The sequence below is a fragment of the Aquarana catesbeiana genome, linkage group LG01, assembly GCF_042186555.1.
Source record: "Aquarana catesbeiana isolate 2022-GZ linkage group LG01, ASM4218655v1, whole genome shotgun sequence".
NCBI lineage: Eukaryota > Metazoa > Chordata > Amphibia > Anura > Ranidae > Aquarana > Aquarana catesbeiana.
In genome coordinates, this window is record NC_133324.1 from 323,086,612 (window position 1) to 323,106,658 (window position 20,047).

Here is a 20,047-nt window from a genome sequence, read left to right on the forward strand (position 1 = left end):
TCCAGCTGTGTGAACATGGACAGACTAAGTTCTCAGCCTTGTCACTCACAGTAAGATATTTGTCAGGCTATCGCCAAGGGAAAATATGATGTATTACTCAACCAACACAAGTAATGTGAACCTCTGCATCTCAAATATCCTGAATACTGGCCTAATAATTATTGTGCATAATATAATATAATCGCAAAAAATTAAAAATGTAATTCTATATACATCCACATAAAAAATGTGCATATACCGTAATAATATGATAACCCCTATAAAACTGAAACTGAATATGTAAATATAAAAAAAAAAAATACATAAAGTGCTAGTGCAAACAAATCAATGTGCAATATATAAAAAAGTGCACCCATATATAAACTAAACATTAAAGTCCATCATACAACATATCTGTTCAAAAAAAGTCCATATGATTTACAAGGTGACAAGGTGCTCAGTTGCTTATGGAAAATTCCGCTTCAAAGTGCTCCAGTGCTCAAAAGTGTTTCTTATATTGAAAGAGTGGCCTCTTACCAGATGACATGGATCTCGAATGACAGAAATCAAACAAACACCCACTCCATTTCCACAGTAGGCTATTTTAATGATAAGGCAATCCTGTTGTGGCACTATCAATGGTGGATTGGACACAAACACTCCTTAAATTCAAAGGGCCACTTTCCACATAGGCAGGTATAGGGTATACAGTAAATAGGGATAAGTATCATAACGTAAAAAACAGTTAATGAGCATTATTAAAAAAGAGCTTTATTAAAAAATTAAAGTTGCACTTACAAAGAGGCAATATATCACAAGCAGTATATGAAAGACGCAAGCCAGCCGCAGTGTCACCCGACTCACGTGATGACATCACACACGAACTTCACCAGCCTTTGCTTTTAGGTAAGGGGATCCAACATTTCATTTTATTAGGAAACTTGCAGCTGCCATTTTTGACTTGTTTAAAAGATGCATGCTCCAGGGCTACTTACCTTATCATACCAACATTACTAGGTGAGCTGACCCGGAACAAGCATGTATATAGCACATACAGAGCTCCCTCTGGGGTGAGTGCTCACTAAATAAAGAAAAAAGGACAAGACGGACAGAGTTAAGCTGGCCATACATGGATCGAAATTTGTATAGTTTAGCAGGGCCCACATGAAATTCGATCCATCTATGGCTGTTCCCATTTGAGAGAAGTTGACCTAATGATCAACTCCTCTCGAATGGGACTGTTAAAAAATTTTTGTTTGATTAGCCATTCAGCTGCAGTACTGATCAGTATATTCTGGCAGTGGAGAAGTCCAGCTGTCAGAATACAATAGTGCAGCGGGGAGGATTCCCCCCATACACCTTGAATGTGTGTACGGGGGAATCCATGCATTGTTTCTTTTTTGATCAGCTGCTGGCTGATACAAAAAAAAATCATCTATGGTCAGAATGTACCTGTGAGAGTTTGAAACTTGAAATTTTGAAAGTTTGAGCCTTGAAACTTGAAATTTCAGGTTAGGTACAGCTCTCAGTGGATCAAGAGAAACTTATGTAGTCTGGATCACAAGCCAGGGCCATTGCAGGCGACGGAGAAAAAACACTGTGGTCACAAGCCAGAGTCAGTACAGGCTACAGAGAATTAGTGTTGAGGTCTGAAGCAAGGGTCAGTGCAGGCGGAAGACAGTAAGCATCATGATCAGAAAACAAGGTCAGTGCAGGCGGCAGAGAACCAACATCAGTGTTACAAGCCAGGGTCAGTTACGAAATAGAAGCAGCAGGCAGGATTAATGTGTGGATCCCAGTAATTTGGCAAGAAAAAATGTGAATCTAAATAGATGGTCGATCATCCTGATTGACTACAAACATGATCAGATGCAGGTGAGACTCGTTCAGTTCAATTTAGCACCAGAGATGAGCACAGGCATGCTCGAATCCTAGTTTGACGCTGCCTAAGCTATCCCGCTAGGAAGCTGTCACTGCGCATCACACAATCATAAAAACGGCCGAGGCATTCCCCACTCTGCAGCTGATGGCTTCCTGGCAGGATAGCTCAGGCAAATTCAGATTAGGATCTAAACACACCTGAGCTCCTCCATATTCAGCCCAAAAATGAAAGTAAAGGTTGCAGTGGTAGAACAGGTAATCCATGCTCCAGGCTGTGGGAAACCTGAGTTCAAAACCCAGGAGATTAAGTTCCTGACGTATAACCTCAGATCATGCACCTCCAAAAGCAAGCTGGCAATGACAGCTCCCATATTTCTATTCTTGCTGGTTCCTTTAATACTGCTTTATTGTGCTATGAACTATAGACTCCAGACTATGAACTCCAGTGTGAAGCAAAGTTAAATGACTAACTGACAGCTCGTGATTCTGACAAGTACAGATTATTTATTACAAAGGTAATTACAGTACATAAATAAAAGATGTGGTGTTGAAATAGAGAGAACACTTTTTTAGTGAATACAAACATCATGTGAATTTAGAAGAAAAACAATCACTGACAAAATTAATGTCAATAAATAGTTTAAAACACATAATAATATATAAGGAGTCTATAGAATTTATACAGAGGCACACATCCCAACAAAAGGGCACTAGCTAGCAAGGCACTCCCTTTTTACCTTCAATGAAAAGGTACAATTACAAACCAAAATGTGAAAAAATCTTTTTTTTGGAGCATACATAATACTTGCAACAATTACTGTATGTATTATTGTCTCCCATTTACATGGACTATTAACATTCAGTTGAAAAATGAAATGAAATTCTTAGCCTGGCCTTGAGTGGGTGGTGGTCATTATTATTAATGCCTCCCATATTTATATACATCCTAAATGCTGCAGTTACATTTTGCATCATAAAGCACTCCTCTATGAACCTCTTAGAACTAGGTTCAGTATATTACTAGGAGCCTGACTTCAGGAAAGAATCCAACCAACTACTATTTTCTTGTCCTACTGAGAGTACTATTATTGGCTGGGGGGAGATAGCAGTTTTGGGGGTCACAGAATTCAAACATCTAATAATTTATTGAAATTCGTTTCAGAGAGGCACACAGGGAAAGGTTTTCTAGCTAGGAAAGAGAATAGCAGGTATATTGTGTTGTCTGCTCTTAGGTAAGACTTGTACAAGTTTATAAAGGCAGACAGGTTTATTTTAAGTAAAAAAAGCATACAGAGGAATAAAACTGCTAATATGTGGAAACCTGATTTTTTTTTTTGTTTATAATATTTTGACAGCACCTTTTTTGGCCAAGCAGGTCAATTAAGTGCAAAGTACACTAATTTCCCAAAATAAGGCAAGAGTCATAATGCTAGAAAGTGATAAAAACAATACTGGGTGTATAAACAGGGTTCCACTTTTTAAAATGAAAGCAGAGGCACAACTCAAATATATTTGCTCTTGTTTACATCAGCTAGAAAAAAAAGATCAAAGCCAGTCATTTAAAGAGTAATGCCGCGTACACACGATTGGAAACACCGCCAGCAAAACTCCGATGAGAGCTCTTTGTCGGAAAATGTGACCGTGTGTATGCGCCATTGGTCTTTTGCTGGCGGAATTCCAGCCAGCAAAAGATTGAGAGCATGTTCTCTATTTTATGGTCGGGAAAAGTTCCTATCCAAAAATGCGTTTGTATGCAATTCGGACGCGCAAAAAATCACGCATGCGCGGAAACAATCTGACGCATGCTCGGAAGCATTGAACTTCATTTTCTCGGCTCATCGTAGTGTTGTACGTCACCGCGTTCTTGACGGTCGAAAGTTCAGAGAACTTTTGTGTGACCGTGTGTATGCAAGGCAAGCTTAAGCGGAATTCCGTCGGAAAAACCATCCAAGTTTTTTCTGACGGAAATTCTGGTCTTGTGTACGCGGCATAACTCCACTTTTGTTGAGAAAAAAACATTCCCCTCTGGGTAATCCATGTACATTGCAGGGATTTTAACAAACTTTGTTGCAGATTCCTACCTTTTGTTATTCTGAAGCATACTTCCCAACTTTCTGAGATGGGAATGAGGGACACCTATTCGCAAAGTATGTACTGTAGGCATAGGACACACACTCCTGACATGCCCCCCTTAAAGGAGAATTGTACAAAAAAATGATTGGTTTAACCCACAAGTGTTTTTTTTAACCAGGACTATTCCTTTATTCTGGCTTTTGGAATTTACAAATGCAGCAATTTAGAAATTGGATGAAAGGTTTAGCCAGTGACAGCCCGTGCACTGTGGGCGCACGGGCACCGCCCCCCCATCCATGCGCACGGCCCCTTTCAGGAAGCGGGATGCGTGGCTGCATATGATGGGCACAAGTGGCTGCATTTGACGGGCACAAGTGGCTGCATATGATGGGCAAAAGTGGCTGCATTTGATGGGCACAAGTGGCTGGCTGCATTTGATGGGCACAAATGGCTGGCTGCATTTGATGGGCACAAATGGCTGGCTGCATTTGATGGGCACAAGTGGCTGCATTTGATGGGCACAAGTGGCTGCATATGACGGGCACAAGTGGCTGCATATGACGGGCACACGTGGCTGCATGTGATGGGCACAATGGCTGGATATGATGGGCACAGTGGCTGCATATGATGTGTATAGTGGCTGCGTTTGATGGGCACAATGCCTGCATTTGATGGGCACAGTAAGGCTGCAATTGATGGGGGGGAGGTTCAGTATTTTTCTGTTTGTTTGCGCCCCCCAAAAAAATTTTGAGCACCAGCTGCCACTGGGTTTAGCCCTGTAAAACACTTTTTGATAGATAAGCAGAGCAATAAATATACAACTATATAGATCTGAAGTATTACCTACTATATCCAAAACGTAAAAAAAAAAGTTTTGGCAATAGATACATTTAAATGGCAAACTAGACATTTTAACATTTTTTGTAGCAATAAACAGCTTAAAGCAGAGCTCCACCCAAAAGGGGAAGTTCTGCTTTAAGGACTGTGCCCCACTCTGCTTCAAGAATTGTCACGTTTGAAAGGTACCTGCTCCCACTTGCTCCCCGACTGCCTAGGTGATTGGAAGCATAGCTCCCCCCCCCCCCCTGCAGTCTTGTGGGACACATGACAGGTCACAGAAGACTGCGGGACCATTAACAATGCGCAGCGCTTCTAGCGCATGCTCAGTGGGCACCCGGCTGTGCAGCCACAAGCTGCCACAGCTGGGTCACCATAGTTAAGATGCCAGTGCAGAAAAAAAAAAAAAACACAGCAGGTGAAACCAGCTGGGGTGAGAACGCTGCTAGATCATGGAACATATACAGTGCCTTGAAAAAGTATTCATACACCTTGAAATTTACCACATTTTGTCATGTTGCAACCAAAAATGTAAATGTATTTCATTGGGATTTTATGTGATAGACCAACATAAAGTGGCACATAATTGTGAAGTGGAAGAAAATTGATAAATGGTTTTCAATTTTTTTACAAATAAATATGTGAAAAGTATGGCGTGCATTATTTGTATTCAGCCCCCCTGAGTCAATACTTTGTAGAACAACCTTTCACTGCAATTACAGCTTCAAGTCTTTTTGGTTATGTCTCTACCAGCTTTGCACATCTAGAGAGTGACATTTTTGCCCATTCTTCATTGCAAAATAGCTCAAGCTCTGTCAGATTGGATGGAGAGCGTCTGTGAACAGCAATTTTCAAATCTTGCCACAGATTCTCAATTGGAATATAGGTCTGGACATTGGGTTGGCCATTCTAATGCCGCGTACACACGATTGGACATTCCGACAACAAAATCCATGGATTTTTTCAGATGGATGTTGGCTCAAACTTGTCTTGCATACACACGGTCGCACAAATTTTCTCAGCAATTCCAAACGTCAAGAACGCGGTGACGTACAACACGTACGACGAGCTGAGAAAAATGAATAGCCAGTGCGGCTCTTCTGCTTGATTCCGAGCATGCGTGGAACTTTGTGCGTCGGAATTGTGTACACACGATCGGAATTTACGACAACGGATTTTGTTGTCGGAAAATTTGAGATCCAGATCTCAAATTTTGTGTGACGGAAATTCCGATGGAGCCTACACACGGTCGGAATTTCTGACAACAAGCTCCCATCGAACATTTTCCGTCGGAAAATCCGACTGCGTGTACAGGGCATAACACATGAATATGCTTTGATCTAAACCATTCCATTGTAGCTCTGGCTGTATGTTTAGGGTCGCTGTCCCACTGAAAGGTGAATCTCCGCCCCAGTCTCAAGTCTTTTGCAGACTCTAACAGGTTTTCTTCCAAGATTTCCCTGTATTTGACTCCATCCATATTCCCATAAATTCTGACCACCTTCCCTATCCCTGCTGAGGAAAAGCATCCTCACAGCATGATGCTGCCACCACCATGTTTTACGGTGGGGATGGTGTGTTCAGGGTGATGAGGAGTGTTAGTTTTCCACCACATATAGCAATATGCTTTTAGGCCAAAAAGTTAAATTTTGGCCTCATCTGACCAGAACACCTTCTTCCATATGTTTGCTGTGTCCCCCACATGGCTTCTCGCAAACTGCAAACAGATCTTCTCATGGCTTTCTTTCAACAATAGCTTTCTTCTTGCCACTCTTCCATAAAGGCCAGGTTTGTGGAGTGCACGACTAATAGTTGTCCTGTGGACAGATTCTCCCACCTGAGCTGTGGATCTCTGCAGCTCCTCAAGAGTTACCATGGACCTCCTGGCTGCTTCTCTGATTAATGCTCTCCTTGCCTGTCAGTTTAGGTGGACGGCCATGTAGGTTTGCAGTTGTGCCATACTCTTTCCATTTTTGGATGATGGATTGAACAGTGCTCCGTGAGATGTTCAAAGCTTTGGATATTTTTTTATAACCTAAACCTGTGTTCCTTGGCCTTCATGATGCTGTTTGTTCACTATGGTTCTCTAACAAACTTCTGAGGACTTCACAGAACAGCTGTATTTATACTGAGATTAGATTACACACAGGTGGGCTCTATTTACTAGTTAGGTGACTTCTGAAGGCAATTGGTTCCACTAGATTTTAGTTAGGGATATCAGAGTAAAGGGGGCTGAATACAAATGCACATCATACTTTCAGATATTTATTTGTAAAAAAATTTGAAAACCATTTATCATTTTCCTTCCAATTCACAATTATGTGCCACTTTGTGTTGGTCTATTGCATAAAATCCCAATAAAATACATTTACATTTTTGGCTGTAACATGAAAAAAATGTGGAACATTTCAAGGGGTATGAATACTTTTTCAAGGCACTGTAAGTGGCTGTTTTTTAAAAGTCAGCAGCTACAGTTTTTGTAGCTGCTGACTTACATTTTTTCACAGGAGACTGGAGCTTCTCTTTAAAGTGTATGTGTGGGTTTTCATTAGAAGGCAGCAAAAATAGACGAGAGGATTGGGGAATATTTTTCTCTACCATTCCTATTTTTAGCACCTGATTTGCTATAGAATTGCATACACACTTTAAAGTGTAAGTGTAGGCATACAAAGCTGAAATACTTATGTGTGAACTTTCCCTGACTGCCGAAAAAGAAAAAACTAGTCCTGTTTAACGGTTTATCTATATGAAAGACTAAACTATTTTTTTCACCACTCAAAGCAATGCAGTTTGATCAAACTGCGCCTAACTACTGAAAGAGCAGCAACTATACTTCCCTCATCCAATCAGCACGCTCCGTTTGTTTTTGTATTTTGCTCAGAACCTTATTCAATACACTAAATACTGATTGGCTTACAAGGCTGTCCCTTTCTTTACCAGTCTGAAAGATTACTGTATATACAGGGGATTACAGAAGGCTGGTACAATACCAGGTTGAGGTACTATTTAAAATACATTTAAAGGATACGTTCACCTTTGGGAACATGTTACATGTTTAACCCGATTTTAGAGTGGAACATGTAATAGTGCCCCCCCTCCCAGTGGCAGCAGTACAGGGAAAAGTTCCCTGTACTAGCTGTCACTGTTTGAAAACAGTGCGGCCGTATGGGCTCCACCCACAGTGATCTACTGATTGCTATTGCGATGCTTTCCAAGCTCCTACTACAAAAAATAATAAACGCACATTTTTTTACCTGCAAAAAATGTGCATTTATTATTTTTTTTGAAAAAGTGAACTTAAAATAACAATAATGGTAGACTATTATATCTGCCAACGCATACACTGTAACAAATTTGAATGATTCCTCACCTGTTCATTCCTTCTAACTTTTTATCAACTAGCTGTAGGAGCTGTTTATACATACATCTTTCTATATACATAATTTCAAACCAGGCAATTAAATGTAAGATTAACATCATTTCCACGGTGGTCGTTCTGTGATTGAACCTCTCCTAGCAGTTAGTCTTCCTGAGCAGCTTGCAGATCGAACATTGTTCTTTTCAGATGAGCTACAGCGACCCCTTGCACTGGGTGAGGGACCAGCCACAGAGGGGCATCCTCCAGAGTCAGAGTCACTGTCTGGTGGTTTCCAGAAGTTTCCTTTCATCTTCTGTGTCTCTAAAGATCTGCTTTCATTGTCATGAGGATGTACAGCTTTGAGTGGCATTTGTTTGGTATTTGGCTTGGAGTTCTGTGGCCATACTACTGGAGGTGGGCTCCAGAGTAGAGGACGAATCCTGAGGGTATCTTCTTTCTTGACCCATGGTGCTTCCCAACCACATTCTTCCACCTTTGGTCCAAACAGTGACTCATCACAATATGAAGGTGAGCGGCTCTTTACCCTGAATAAGAGGGAAATATAATAAAAGGCAAACATACAGTACATTAGTGCTCATACTGATTGCCAGCCCCATCTATAACTGTTGTTTCAGCATTCAACCTTTAAATATTATACCCATGCAAGCTGAATTGTGAAATGTTTGCCCTTCCCTTTTTAACTTTACTTATTTTCTCTAGAGAAGGTGAACTTCTCCACTTCAAAGGCACTTTTCAGTTTAACTGACCACCATTTAAAGAATCCTAATGGGTCATATTGAGATGGTTTGGCACAAGTGCACACAATGAGACTCCAGTTTCAGAGTGGATCCCCATAGGTACAGGCAGAGGGCAAGGTGCAGCAGGCTTTGGATTGTCTCTTAAAGTGGAATTTTAGTCAGAAAATTAATACCTGCTAGATCACTTCAGACTGGCACCTTTTGCAGGTATAGCTATGTAAAACATTAAAAATAAGTGTCTATACAGTTTAAATTCCAGTAATACACAGTTTCACTCTGCTCTGCACATGCTCAGTTGCTCTCTGTCATGTCAGGGCTGGGCTCAGCCCTTCCTTCTCTGTGCTGGCCACTCAGCTGTTGGCTAATTGCCAGCTCCTATCTCTCCACAGTTACTCAGCTGTTAATGATATCCTGCTCGTCAGTCCTGCCTACTTAAGCCGTCCAGTCCAGAGGAGCTCTGCCTTTGCCTTGGTCATATCACAAAAACTTTTTTTTCATGGGTTCTTACACTCTCTATTTTTAGGCACTGCTAAATTTGTAGAGGCTGATCTGCTGACAGCCTTAAATTATAATTAAACCCTCCTATCCTTTACAGCCAAGGGAGCTGCTTCTGTTTGATCTGCAACTGCCATGGTGCTGCACATGTAATCAGTTACAACACTAGTCATCTGATGGTTTGACAGTTTGGATGAGGACACAAGCAAATGTGACAGTTAGCAATCCCAGCATTCCAGGAATGTAACTTTTTTGAAACTGATAAATCAATGGGTTTGGTTCCTCTTTACTTCTGTTCAGGGGCCCTGGGCTTCAGAAAAATGGCACCCTCCGCCAAGAAGAAACAGGAGCAATGCTGGAGGCAGTTTACAGCACACACTAATTTTGGTAGCATAATTATTAATGTGGAATGTATGTTCCTTGCTATAGAACATTATTTCTTATCAAATTGTTAAGGGTAAATTTCTGCTTTAAACAGTCTTGCCTGTACTTGGAGCTTCAGAAGGTCAGACATCGACCAAAACCTGAAATTTGCTGCCCTTTAATTCCCTGACTTCACCCATTACACAAACAGCAGATGAGAGTCCTGAGCCTCTGTTTCAGCAATGGCAGCTTCCAAATTTGTATTCTGATCAGATCCTTTGAACTACTGCAGTTGAGGCCCTGTTGTTTTGAAACAGTTACAATGAGATGTACAGTACCTAGCTGTTGTCTAGGGAATGGGTTATTGATCTGGAGATGGTGTCCAGTAAAGTCTGAGTTATACCAAACCATATTTGTCCCCCATTGTAGACATATACGTATTTTCTGCCTTCTACACTGGTCAGCTAATAGGGCAGTGCTAGGAGCAATGTTTGATATCCAAACTTTTTTTAGTAACTACCAGTATTTTTTTTCCCTAAATCCCAAAAAGATAAATTCTTGTTATCACAATGATTCTTGCTCTATAGATGATTGAATTGAAGAGGAAATGCCTACCTGTAATATATTTTCTTTCGGGGTGTCCCTGGTGGGGTGCAGCTAGTCCTACTGATGGCATGACCTTTAGACTCCTTTTCCTCTTCTGGGCGCCATGAAAGTGATACCTGACCTGGAGAACCTGTGGTCCATTGAAGGGCTGGATCTACTTTGCCCCCAAAGCTGCCAAAGAGGGTCTCATCCACAAAGGAATTAGAGGCTTTAAATCTATACGCACTTCTAGTCTTACTTGGAGGAAATGAGGTACGATGTCCCGTAATGGAGAGATCCAGAGACATATCTACAGAAATCATAAAACCAAGCCAGAGGACCTAAAAATGGTACACAGAAGGTAAGAATTAGTATCACAATTCATAACCTCTAATAGGCCTGATTCAAAGTAATGTGTAATTCTGCACATTTTTCCTACACATTCACTATATTAATATGTAGCATAAAATACGTTTCTACAAATTATCAGTCAAAATAACAGAATAAGCTACATCAAATCAAAAACACTGTACCATGCCCAACACCATTATCAAGTGTAAACAATTAGAATATAATAGATTACAACATAATAGAATAAACGAAATATCCAAGGTTACAACATTGCCATCCCTTCATCTGAACACTTGTATGTAAATTTCTCAGCCTTTATTAAAATTGCAAATTGTCATATTTTTGAATGACTTAAAGTGTTACTAAACCCAGTAATATGAAAATAGTTCATCTGCCCCCCCCCCCCCCCCCACAGTGCCCACAGCTTATAAATCTTCCTTTTACATTAAAATACTGCCACTATATACCTTTTTGGATGATCTGTATACCACGGTTACATGATAAACTGCATAGTTTTTTCAGTGCTGAGAGTTCAGGAATGAGGAGATTTTCACTGCATGTGTGATGTCAATATCATGTGACCTGGCTAGCTCTGAGAACAAGAAACTGTTCTCTCCAGCATAAAAGACACAACTGAACAAGTGCAGGTCGGCTATTCTGCCTGTGTTAGCTGACTTTCCCCAGATAGACAGTGCAGGAGGGGAGGGATCTGTGCATACAGGATAAAACAGCCTTTTTACACAATGCAGAGGATTACCCCCTTAAGTTCCACAGTGAGTATAACAAACATGCTATGCTGCATATACAGACAGGTTTTACTGTTGTGGGTTTAGCAATACTTTAAGCCACATGCACATGGCCATACAGTGTGCAGTGCGTGCATAATCATTTTCCCCAGACTTGCAGTTGCTGCATACAACAGCTCATTTAGATGAATTAGAAGATGTGTTCAGAGTATACATCTGTATGCATACAGGTGCAATACGGAACCCCTGGTGCATAACTGCGTGCAGCCATATCTTCTAAAAAGTGAATATGAAGGCCCTTAATGCTGTATAGCCCCTATAAGGCTGTGTGCATTCAGCCTCAAGCCAACCATAGACAGTTTGAATCTTGGACGGTTCAACAGGAACCGGACGAGATTTGAACCATGTATGAGCAGGCTGAATATACCCAAGTTCATCGATCGGTCAACTTGGGTACAACCAGCCTTTTGGATTTTACATATGATTATCGCTAGCAGCTGTTATAGCTAGCAATAATCACTGTGTTCTCCCGGCAGGGACAGCTTCCCGTGGTTGCAGCAAAAAAAAAATTTTCTCTGTCTATGGCCGACCTTCCCCTGGTTGCAGAAAAGAAATTCCCTCAATCTATGGCCAGCCTTATTGTTATCCTCTTTTTTTCCCTATATTTGAGTCTGACATCCCCTGTCCTGTTAAAGTGGAGTTCCACCCAAAAATGGAACTTCCACTTTTTGGATTCCCCCCCCCCCTCCGGTGTCACATTTGGCACCTTTCAGGGGGGAGGAGGGAGCAGATACCTGTCTAATACAGGTATTTGCTCCCACTTCCTGGCATAGATCACCGCGGTGCTTGCAGTGACCTATGCCACTTCCGGCGCCTACCCCCTCCTTCCCCGCTGTATTGTGGGAGACACACAGGTCCCAGAACACAGCAGGGACCTGAGAGGATGCGCAGCGCGACTCGCGCATGCGCAGTAGGGAACCCGGAAGTGAAGCCGCACGGCTTCACTTCCTTATTCCCTTACCGAGGATGGCAGCGGCAGTAGCCGAGAGCCGAAGGAAGGATCAGCTTCGGCTGCCGACATCGCGGGCCCCATGGACATGTAAGTGTCCATATATTAAAAGTCAGCAGCTGCAGTATTTGTAGCTGCTGGCTTTTAAAATGTTTTTTTCAGCAGACCTCCGCTTTAACTGACGGACTTCATGCAATAAGGCCAATTTACTAAAAAAGTTGAGAAGCTTCACCTTTTGTAAATCAGCCTGTATTCCAATTGCTAAACATGCTTAACTGCATCAAATAAAAGAGCCTTGTAACACTTTAAAGTGAGCCTGTATGTCCACAAAGTGTATAAACTGCCATTGCAGATACAGGGTACCTGTAAGTACATGAGGCCTACTTAAAGTGGTTGTGAAGCCACTGTATCATAAACATCCCATCCCCTCTGTTAGTTAACATTATGTGTCCTAGTGTCTATGCTGAAAAAAAAAAAAGACGATTTATACCTTATATCAGAGCATCTCCCGGCGCTCACATGACTCCTCGGCTCTCTCCTCTCCCTGGCTGACAGCTATAGTGGGAGGGGCTGAGAACTCCTGCTGACGTCAGCCGGGGAGGAAAGGAGGAGAGAGCCGAGTAGTCATGTGAGTGCCGAGAGACGCCCTGAGATAAGGTATAAATCGGCTTTTTTTTTCAGCACAGACACTAGGGCACATAACATTAGCGAACAGAGAGGATGGGATGTTTAGAATACAGATATTATAGCAGCAGGGAGGGAAGCAGAGTGGCACAGACTAGCTGACAGGAAGGGAGGGGATGGGGGAGAAAAGGACAGAGGAGGACTCAGCAGCTATGATGAACTGTGGTCAGTTTACAGAAGAGAGGGCAGAACCAGGCAGGATCAGCTAGGTTTTTTAGGTTAAACAAGGGGCCAAATTACACAGCACAAGCACTGTGCTGTTATACAACAGGATCAATTTTTTAAATTTTTTTGGGGGTTACAAATGCTTTAAAGCAGAGGTCCGCCCACTGCTGCAAGAATTAAAAGCCAAAAGCTACACATACTGCAGCTGTTGGCTTTTAATAATAGGACACTTACCTGTCCTGGAGTCTAGTGATGTTGGCTGCCACCGCCATTGTGGGTAAGGGAACCCGGCAGGGTAGCCTTACGGCTTTAAGCTGGGAACCCTACTGCGCATGCGTGAGGCTCTGCTCCTCTCTCCTAATGGCCCGGTGACTGGGGGAGAAGGAGGGAGCCGACCGGAGACGTCAATAACCGCGGCTGTGGCTCCCGGAAGTGGGAACAGGATACCTGTCTCAGACAGGTATCCTGCCCCCTCCTCCCCCCCGAAAGGTGCCAAATGTGGCACTGGAGGGGGGAGGAGACAAATGAGTGGAAGTTCCACTTTTGGGTGGAACTCCGCTTTAAGATCAGTATCTTTGTGTCTGTGAAAGACCCTTGATCCTAGAACTAGGCTACTGTATATACAGGGGGTTGATTTCTCTTCAAGTAGAATTTAAAGCGAACCCTGCACCAAAATACTAGGTCCACCTCTTAAATACTAGCCTTCCTCCAACGTCAAAACACCACAAATCACTTTAAAAAAAATAAAAACTTGGGGAGAAAAGCTAATAGCAGTAAGTCACATTCAACTGGATATGTTTGTGTAATGTAGAGAATTTTTAATATCTTATGCAAGCCATGTCTTCAGTTCTAAGGCCTCGCTCACACAGGGCTTACGAAAGCATACACCTGTGGAGGGCCGTGTTTGACCACACAGGAATGCACAGCTATTCCATGCATTCCCATGCAGGCATTCCCATTCATGTTAATTTGGGCGCTGCTCCCAATCTGACATCCGTGCAGGTGCATGACCTTGAACACACATAGGGGCTGATTTGCTAAAATAGAAGAGTGCAAAATCTGGTGCAGCTCTTCATAGAAATCAATCAATCAGTTTCCAGTTTTTTTAGTCAAAGCTTAAGGCTCGGTTCACACTAGGACGACTTGTCAGGCGACCTAGGTCGCCTGACAAGTAGCGTCCCGTTCAGTACAATGGAACCGTTCTAATCGGAGCGACTTAGAAAAAGGTTCCTGTACGACTTTGGGGGTGACTTGGGGCGACTTGTATAGACTTCTATACAGAAGTCGTTTTGCAAGTCGCCCGGGCAGTCGTGTGCAGGTCGCCTCGGTGAGGCGACCTGCAAGTCGTGCCGCCTCTGGTGTGAACCGAGGCTTACTGAACAAGCTGAAGTTAAAAGCTAATTGGCTACCATGCACAGCTGCACCAGATTTTGCACTCTCCAGTTTTAGTAAATCAACCTCACTGTCTGCATTCGGGGACATGCACCCACACATATGTCAGATTGGGAACAGCGTCTGTGTCTGTGCTGTCGCTGCATCCTGTCTGACATCAACAGGACTGCCTGCACAGGGATACACGGAGCACCTGCACATCCCCATTAATGTATAAGCATAGCCCTCCATAGGAATATGCTTTGGCATGCCCGTGTGAAGGAGGCTTACTGAAAGTCAGGAAAATACCCTAGTATTCCTTATCCACACAAGCAGCACAGACACTGCAATCCAATAACTAAGGAATGTGTATAGGTTGATTATCTTCCACATAGAATGCCATTTTAACATCTCTACCTTGGTGATCTGACAATTCACACCTTTAGCCACATAATTCGAGGAATAAACGCCTCTATGGGGCTCACTTTGCAAGAGAAATTTAATTTGGCTTAGTGAATGTGGTAAAAATTAACTTCGCAAAGAATACGCAATCACGTGCAAAGAAAAAAAAGTAACAGCATTTTTGCTTGCACGTGATTGGATGATGGAAATCAACAAGGCTTTCCTAGGGTCTTCGGTCTGGTTATGTGTCCTCTTCCTCCAGTGGTGGCATGGTGCAGAGTATGAAACTCTTAGCCCCAGTTCACACCTATGCGAATTAGATGCGGCTTACACCGCATCCAATTTGCAGGAGATTTTAAAATACATTAATTTGAATGTATCTGGTTCACATATGTGCGTTTTTTGGGCATTGCGGTGCGAATTACAAGCCCATTATCTCCTATGGGAACGCATCTGATTCGCAGATGCATTGCGTTCTGAACAAGGATTTTCTCCTTCTCACTACACCTCCCCCCCTCCCTCCCCTTCTCCCCGCTCACTGATCCGCAGCTACAACGCAGTGAAACCTTTGAACAACTGATTTTTATCTTCCCAGTGAAACTTGAGCTTCAGTTCGCACCACACATGTGTGAACCCAGGCTTAGTGATGAGCTCGGGCATGTTTGGAACCTGGTCTGAACTCATGTCTTGTCAGCTTGTCAGGAAGCTGTCACCTGTCTAAGGCCAAGAAATTCCGCTCTCTGCATGAATACAGAGGGCATGTAGCTGTATGGCAGGTAATGCCATGGCCATAGATGATTGGCCCACATGTGTTTTTGATGCAATCCCATTGAAGTCTATGGAACCAAAAACGTACCGTGCTGCATGTAAAAAAGTCCCAGCACATTTCCAAAAAATGCATTGCAGGAAATTGCAAAGATGTAAGCAAGACCCATACACACTAAATGGTTTGTAGTGTGTTTTTGTGGATCTGCAAACCCACTAAAGAAAAAAGCACAGATGTGAACCTAGCCTTAGGGACAATTTAGGAGAAGAGCTGAAGAGCAGAAAAAACACTGAACACTCCTAATCGCATCTAAAAGCTAGATTGGTCTAGCGTTTGAATGTAAATGCATTTCAATGGCCAGAATAAATTACCACTTCAATACTGGGCCATTTTATCCCCCTTCCTACCCAGGCCAATTTTCAGCTTTTAGCGCTGTTGCATAAGTAATTTTACTTCTTCACTGATGTGCGCTGATGAGGCTGCACTGATGGACACTGATGATTAGTGCCCTGATTATCAGTGTAAATAGTGTGCTGAGAGGCTTGTCGGTTATTGGCACTCATTTCCTCACACAGACACAGCATGTGAGGAAAGGACTGCCGATAACTGGCAAGTCTGTTTGAATGTGATCCGCTGGGATTGGACACAGCTAATCACATGGTATAGGGCCGCTGTGATTGGCCCTTTACACCAATCTGTGCTATTATCACTTTAATATTCTGGCCAATTGAATGCATTAATGTTCAAACACTAGATGCACTTAAACACCTGTACAATACGTGGCTTCTACCACATTTTTAGAGCAGAGTTTTCATGCCAAGAGTGCTGGTGTCAAAGGGGCTTTTACATACACCCTGTGGGCATGAGGCGTCAAAGTCCCCTTCCCCAGCCTTTTATTCCCTCCCCTACCAATCTGAGCAGCCATCTGGGGCACAGCGTGTGGCAGTGCTGCTGATTGGCCCAGCTCTGTGATTGGGGGAGGTGGCATCCCGAGCCCCGATTGGGGTAGGTACAGTCCCGAGCCCCGATTGGGGTAGGTACAGTCCCGAGCCCCGATTGGGGTAGGTACAGTCCCGAGCCCCGATTGGGGTAGGTACAGTCCCGAGCCCCGATTGGGGTAGGTACAGTCCCGAGCCCCGATTGGGGTAGGTACAGTCCCGAGCCCCGATTGGGGTAGGTACAGTCCCGAGCCCCGATTGGGGTAGGTACAGTCCCGAGCCGCGATTGGGGTAGGTACAGTCCCGAGCCGCGATTGGGGTAGGTACAGTCCCGAGCCGCGATTGGGGTAGGTACAGTCCCGAGCCGCGATTGGGGTAGGTACAGTCCCGAGCCGCGATTGGGGTAGGTACAGTCCCGAGCCGCGATTGGGGTAGGTACAGTCCCGAGCCGCGATTGGGGTAGGTACAGTCCCGAGCCGCGCTTGGGGTAGGTACAGTCCCGAGCCGCGATCGGGGTAGGTACAGTCCCGAGCCGCGATTGGGGTAGGTAGAGTCCCGAGCCGCGATTGGAGTAGGTAGAGTCCCGAGCTATGTGTAAGCTCTGACTAGAGCTCACACAGAGATGTCCCTCGTCTCTCCCAGCAGCTTCATGGCCAGACAGGGCAGTGAAGGGTTTACAGCTATGGAGGGGCACTAAAGTCAATATGTTTCTTCCCTGCATTGACCACACACAGGCTCACTGCTAAGTTGCCCATTGAGATGCCAAGTCTCAGACAGTGAGCAGAGGCCTGCTATGGTGGAGCCCTTCTGTACCTTTCCTGAATAGAGGTGCAGTGTTGGTAGTGGGAGGTCAGAACAGGAGAGGAATGGAGGGGAGGACCCTGTGGGTGCCCGGATAACTAAACAATCATCTGTCCCAGCACCTAGAACCCACTAATGTTACCTTCCAGCTCAGCTCCGGGCTCCCATGGTGATAACACAAACACCTCCCGCCCGGCACCGCCCAATCACCCTGGGAGGGTCCGACTCCCAGCCTCTCCTATCCTAATACACACTCAGCTCCTCCGAGACCCCCCCCCGGGACCCGGCTCTCGTTATCCTCGCTCAGCTTCGGGCTGCCATGAGAGCCACACACCATAGCTGGAGAGAACGGAAGAAACAGCCGCCCCCCGTGTTCTGAGCCCAATGGTACAGTCGGGGAAGTCAGTCACATCATCACTTCCGGGTGCAGGGGAAACACGTGTGTGATCTGTAGGAGTCAGGGATCGTGTAGGACCTGCCAGGGCTGATCGCTGAATTGTAGAACTTTAGGCATGGCTCAGAAGAAGAGGAAGGGGCACCGGGCACGGAAACCGGCTAAAGACCGAGGAGGAGAGGACAGCGACACCGGGGAGTTTGATGTCACCGCTGGGGTCCCCGAACAGGATGAAGTGGTGAGAGCCTGGGATGAGGAAGAACGATCACTCCATAGACGTGTTCACCTGGATCTGATCTCTGTGCACTCAGGGAACCGTCAACAACCCAGACAGGGAATATAGGAAATCTATGCTTTTTCATATATGTAGCTATTTTGTTTGGTCCTTCTTTTTGGTTCTCGTAAAAAAGAGCTAAAAGGCCTGTAAGTTTGTTTTAGGCCTCTTACACATGATACTCATGTTTGAGCATCTACTGTTTCATATGGGTTTTTTTTTGGATGTCTCTGCGCTTATTTACACGCATTTTCGTGTATATGCGCTTGCGTAACTTATTCTCGAGTTCTCGTTCTGCACAATATGTAAATGGTTATTTGCACACATGAGGTGTAAATTACTGACCAAAAAAGCAGATTTTTCTAAGTCTTCTTTTTTTCTTTTTCTAAAGAATGCACAACACTTGTTTACGCGCCTGTGTGCATAGGCACATTACAATAATGGGGACGTACTAAACTGCATATTGGGATGATTGGATTATTGGCTATAATACTGAGAACTCTCACTAGATGTCAGTGTAAAATATATATGTGTGTGTGTATGTATATATATATATATATATATATATATATATATATATATATATATTTATTTATTAGATTGTAAGCTCCTTGAGGGTAGGGACTGATGTGAATGTACAATGTATATGTAAAGCGCTGCGTAAATTGACAGCGCTATATAAGTACCTATAATAATGACACTGTTTTTTATGAAAATATGTTATTCTTTCCTGCAGTGCTTGATACAATGTTGCAAGAAGCAGTTGCTAATGTTTAACTGTTCACTTGCTAATGGAAGAATTACATTTGACCTGTTTTTGATGGGAATATGGGTAGAATTATTATTTCTCATGGGGTTTATGGGAGGAATATCATGTTGACACCTGACAATGAACATATTTAACCCATTACTGATAATATGCATATAATTATTTATTTTTCTACATGGGGATTAAGGTGGAATATTGTAGTTAAACATAGGAACATATTTAACTTATGCAAATTCTTAAAAGAAATAAGTTAAATATGTTCCTATGTATGTTTAACTACATTATTCCACCCATATACCCCATGTAGAAAAATAATGATAAGCATATTATTATCAGAAATTGGTTAAATACGTTCCTATGTATGTTTAACTGTAATATTTCACCCATAATCCTCATGTAGAAAAATAATTATATGCAAATTCTAAAAAGAAATTAGTTAAATATATTCCTATGTATGTTTAACTACAATATTGATATTCCACCCATAATCCCGATGTAGAAAAATAATTATATGCATATTATTATCATTAATGGGTTAAAGGGGTTGTAAAGGTAAAAATTTTTTCACCTTAATGCATTCTATGCGTTAAGGTGAAAAAACTTCTGACAATACCGCCGCCCCCAGCCCCCCCGTTTTACTTAACTGACGCCTCGAAAGTCAGCTTCGCGTTCCCGACATCTATTCCTCCGCTCACCCTGGCCGCTGATTGGCTACAGTGGATGGATTGGAAGCAGCGCAGCCATTGGCTCGCGCTGCTGTCAATCACATCCAATGACGCGACGCGCTGGGGGCGGGGCCGAGTGATACAGTGAGCGGCTATAGCCGCCGGCTGTATCACGGGAGCATGCCCGCAAGCACTAACCACCATGCGAGGGAGCTCGCATTAAGGTGGTTAATGCTTGCGGGGAGGAGCTGAAACAGCCGCCGAGGGACCCCAGAAGACCAGGTTCGGGGCCACTCTGTGCAGAACGAGCTGCACAGTGAAGGTAAGTATAACATGTTTGTTACTTTAAAAAAAAAAAAATTTACCTTTACAACCCCTTTAAA

The 20,047-nt window shown here is 43.4% G+C and overlaps 2 protein-coding genes across 4 annotated transcripts in view; one reads left to right on the forward strand and one right to left on the reverse strand.

Annotated features, from left to right (window-relative positions):
• Positions 1-828: 828 nt before the first annotated feature.
• Positions 829-17,993, reverse strand: RITA1 (RBPJ interacting and tubulin associated 1). Of its 3 annotated transcripts, none has more exons than XM_073630432.1 (3): positions 17,897-17,993; positions 10,360-10,670; positions 829-8,673 (listed from the first exon to the last, which is right to left on the reverse strand). In XM_073630432.1, the coding sequence occupies exons 1-3, from the start codon at positions 17,897-17,899 to the stop codon at positions 8,247-8,249; spliced, it is 741 nt and encodes a 246-aa protein (XP_073486533.1). In that variant the 5' UTR covers positions 17,900-17,993; the 3' UTR covers positions 829-8,246. The 3 variants fall into 3 exon arrangements, with proteins under 3 accessions (XP_073486533.1, XP_073486551.1, XP_073486542.1); XM_073630450.1 differs by lacking the exon at positions 17,897-17,993 and adding an exon at positions 11,148-12,665; XM_073630441.1 differs by having other exon boundaries at positions 830-8,673; positions 17,705-17,971.
• Positions 17,937-20,047, forward strand: part of DDX54 (DEAD-box helicase 54) — a 32,560-nt gene continuing 30,449 nt past the window's right edge. Inside the window, exon 1 of the mRNA XM_073630406.1 lies at positions 17,937-18,194. Within this exon, the coding sequence (XP_073486507.1) occupies positions 18,075-18,194 (120 nt within the window). The 5' untranslated portion in view covers positions 17,937-18,074. The remainder of the gene's footprint in view (positions 18,195-20,047) is intronic.

Coding starts and splice junctions, on each gene's coding strand:
- RITA1 (XM_073630432.1), bottom strand. Junction 8,674..10,359: donor CGAAAGAAAATATATTACAG/GTAGGCATTTCC, acceptor CCTCTTATTCAG/GGTAAAGAGCCGCTCACCTT.